Below are 3427 nucleotides of genomic sequence, written 5' to 3' on the forward strand. Positions count from 1 at the left end.
TCTAGATTGCATCTTGGCTTGGATTGCGTTCTCGCGGTAGGAAATTTTTTGTTTTCTATGCAACGAATCCCAACAGTTCAAAGCAAAACTCGTAAGAACTTGTGAAGAAACAAACAGAGAAGTGTTCCTAGTCCCACCTCTAGGACTAGCTCATGTGTTGTTTGATGATCATGTTTTCCTGATTATAGGCATGGTTAACTGCGACAAAGATATCAACAACAATAAGAGTACATTGGTAGGAAGAACAATGGTACTGAACTGACCTGGTTAATATTGATATACTATGAGATGTTATACCTTGTTAATAGTAGTATCTTAAGTGTTATCTTATGAAACAAGTCATTAGACCTTGAGAATATCAACTAATATTCACTCTGTAAGATATGTATTTGCTTCCATTAGAAGTCTACCGTAATTGGATATTAGAAAGGTGGCACTCATATATGTTGAAAAGAATGTTTGATGACTTGTTGATTCAAGATTGTGAATTGCTCCTCCGGAATAAAGGAAGATATAAGCATGTCCTATCTCGATATTACGATGTCATCAAATAGTATGGCAAGACACTTTTGTAATGTGAATTACAAGGACATCTTAATACGATACGAGAAAGGGAATGAAACCGGATCGAGGTTAACGGGTATAGTGATCAAGAGTTGAATCACAAAGATACAGAAAGTCGGATATTCATAATATCGCGAAGCAATGGGATTGATACTAAAGATATCATGAAGGTTACCCGTGCACACATGGGAGCGCATATGGATGTCACGATCCCGCTATTATTTATTGATCAGAAAGAGTTTTGGAGTCATGACTGTGAGTAATCGAACCTGCTTGGCTCACGCGCTAAATGGTCTCCGGTCTGAATAGTACTTGACGCATTTATTATATATGGTATGTGGTTGAGAGAATGTCTGGAATATTTCCGGCATATTTCCGGCGACATCGAAATAGTTTTGGTGGAGTAATCATTTCGGTATTATCGAAATGGTTCCGGAGGCACATCGGAATTGAAGTGACACTAAATATGAGAGAGAAACAGTATCATAAGTGTTCTGGTATCTTTCGAATGTTCTGAAGCGATCAAAATAGTTTGAGAATTTTACGAAATTGTTTCGGGAATTTTGTGGGAGAAAATTACGAAGTCTCTGCGAAGGCCCCTCATATTCGTAGACCGCTGAACGGATCAAAATCGTTTGCGAAAGTTTACCCATCACACACGATTCCCGGAAACCGTGTGCGCTGTAGAGACGCATTGGGCACCCTTGCATTGTGATGGTAATATTTATCGCGTGCGCGGATCATTTCAGCATGTGTGTGAAGGCTTATTTTGTACTAGTGATGGATGTTCTCGCAAAAGAAAGGAAATGGACCAATCATCTGATCTTATATTTTCAGATTTCTGTTGAATCTTGTTTATAGTACGATTGAAGGGGATCAATAATTGAATCTTGGCGACCGGGCACCGGCGAATTGGCCGGACGCCGGTGCACCTCCCATAGGTCGACAGCAAATCCACCTGCCATTCAGCACCCTAGCGCTCGGCCGATGGAATCTGCATAGCGTTAATCTGGCACGGTTCGTCATCACACACACACGCCCAAATTACAGAACCCGACGCCGTGGCCAGTGAAAACCGAAAACGATCGGGAAAAATAAGAAATTTGATAAGTAAAACTGACGATAAGGACGTGCGGTTTTGGAGGCGAGCACACAGTGACATCACCCGAGAGAGCAGCTGGGACTGGGAGCCCTTCTTTAAGATCACCACCCGCCCCCCGTTGCCCTCTCCCACACCCCTCTCCTCCCTCCTTCGTCTTCTTCTCGCCCGGCGGTTTGTGCCCAGTGGTGTGCCCTCACACTCAAGAGCGAACCGTAGGTAATAATTGAACAGCAATTCCCTTGTTTCTTGCTCTGTTCTTGGAGCTGGTCGATCGGTGGTTCTTCCCGAGATTCAGGGACTGAATTATTCTCTTCTGTGTGCGTGCAGAAGAGCAAAGCTTCCTTCTTGAGATGTTTCTGAGGTCCAAGGTCCAGGAGATGATCCTGAGGAGGAGGTCCAGATCGACGAACGGCGCGCAGCACGCCGGCGACCCGCCCCCGCCGGCGCCGAGGCTGCTGCACTCGGCGTCCCTCCCCGCCGGCAGCTGCGCCACGGCCGGGAGTCCCCAGCGCGACTCCTACTCCATGAGCCCGACCTCCGTGCTCGACGCCTCCGCATCCTTCGCCTCGCCCGCCGCCGACGGCGGCAGCATCAGCAAGCGCCGGCCCTGGTGCGACGGGTGCGCGGGCCCGCACGGGCTCGCCGACGCGCTCGACTGCGCCCACGACGGCCGGGAGCGGAGGCGGAGCATCCTCGCGGGCCGCGTCAAGGCGCAGGCGCCGGCCCTGGTGCGGTCCTGCTCCCTCGACCGCCGCGTCGAGTTCGGGGTCAAGAACAAGAGCTCCTGGCTGCCGCTGCGCGCCGGCGGCCGCGCGGCGCACAAGGAGGAGGCCGCGCCCGCGCCGGACGAGGTGGAGATGGAGCCGTCGTCCGAGGACTACACCTGCGTCATCTCCCGCGGGCCCAACCCGAGGACGGTGCACATCTTCGGCGATCGCGTCGTGGAGGACGACCACCGCGAGACCTCGCCGCGCCAGATAGCGAACATGCCGCCGGCGCCGACTCGTGGAGACAGAGGCTTCTTGAGCCTATGATGCCATCCATACTTGATGATCCATGCTTTTGCTTCGGTCGGTAAAGTACTGCTAAGTCTCGGTGATGCTGTTACAATCTTGTCGTATTTCTTCTTCTTTATTATTAGTTCTTCAATCTTGATGGGATGATCAAGTAGACGCTTCTTGGATCAGACGATGATCATTATTACATTGGCTTCTTGCTTGGTCACATGATCAAACAGAGATGGGTTTTGTCTGTAATAGAAATTCTTTCCTCCAGATGAGCACATGTTTGTACTACCAGAGTTCTTGTAAGATCCGAACATGTAAATTAGCTGCTGAAATGAAATGAAATTAGTACTATGAAACAAATGCACTGAATTTCTTGGTTTGCATTGCTACTACTACTTCCAGAACTTCCGATCAAAGAATTAGCTGCTGAAATGAAATGAACTACTCTTTCCAGAACTTCTGATCAAAGAATTTTCCAGAACCGAGTTCTTGGTTTGCTTTGCTACTGCTTCCAGAACTTCTGATCAAGAAGAATCTGAGAACATTTTCCCATGAAGCTAGTTGCAATCAAGCTAGCAAGCTAGCTCGGCTACTCTACTCTGCAACATGCACTGAATTGCTTGCTTTGCATTTCTACTACTTCCAGAACTTCTGATGAAAGAATTTTCCAGAACCGAGTTCCTGGTTTGTTTTGCTCCTACTGCTTCCAGAACTTCCGATCAAGAAGAATCTGAGAACATTTTCCAATGAAGCT

The 3427-nt window shown here is 48.1% G+C and overlaps 1 protein-coding gene across 1 annotated transcript; it reads left to right on the forward strand.

Annotated features, from left to right (window-relative positions):
* The first annotated feature begins 1794 nt into the window (after positions 1–1794).
* Positions 1795–2748, forward strand: LOC124700561 (protein MARD1-like). The gene is made up of 2 exons (XM_047232664.1): positions 1795–1882; positions 1994–2748. Exon 2 carries the CDS (start codon positions 2017–2019, stop codon positions 2698–2700), a length of 684 nt encoding a protein of 227 aa, XP_047088620.1. The 5' UTR covers positions 1795–1882; positions 1994–2016; the 3' UTR covers positions 2701–2748.
* Positions 2749–3427: the final 679 nt, after the last annotated feature.

The sequence above is a fragment of the Lolium rigidum genome, chromosome 3, assembly GCF_022539505.1.
Source record: "Lolium rigidum isolate FL_2022 chromosome 3, APGP_CSIRO_Lrig_0.1, whole genome shotgun sequence".
In the NCBI taxonomy this organism is placed as follows: Eukaryota; Viridiplantae; Streptophyta; class Magnoliopsida; order Poales; family Poaceae; genus Lolium; species Lolium rigidum.

Bases quoted from the DNA above. Each gene is read 5' to 3' on its own strand.
- LOC124700561 (XM_047232664.1), top strand. From the start codon at position 2,017: ATGTTTCTGAGGTCCAAGGTCCAGGAGATGATCCTGAGGAGGAGGTCC.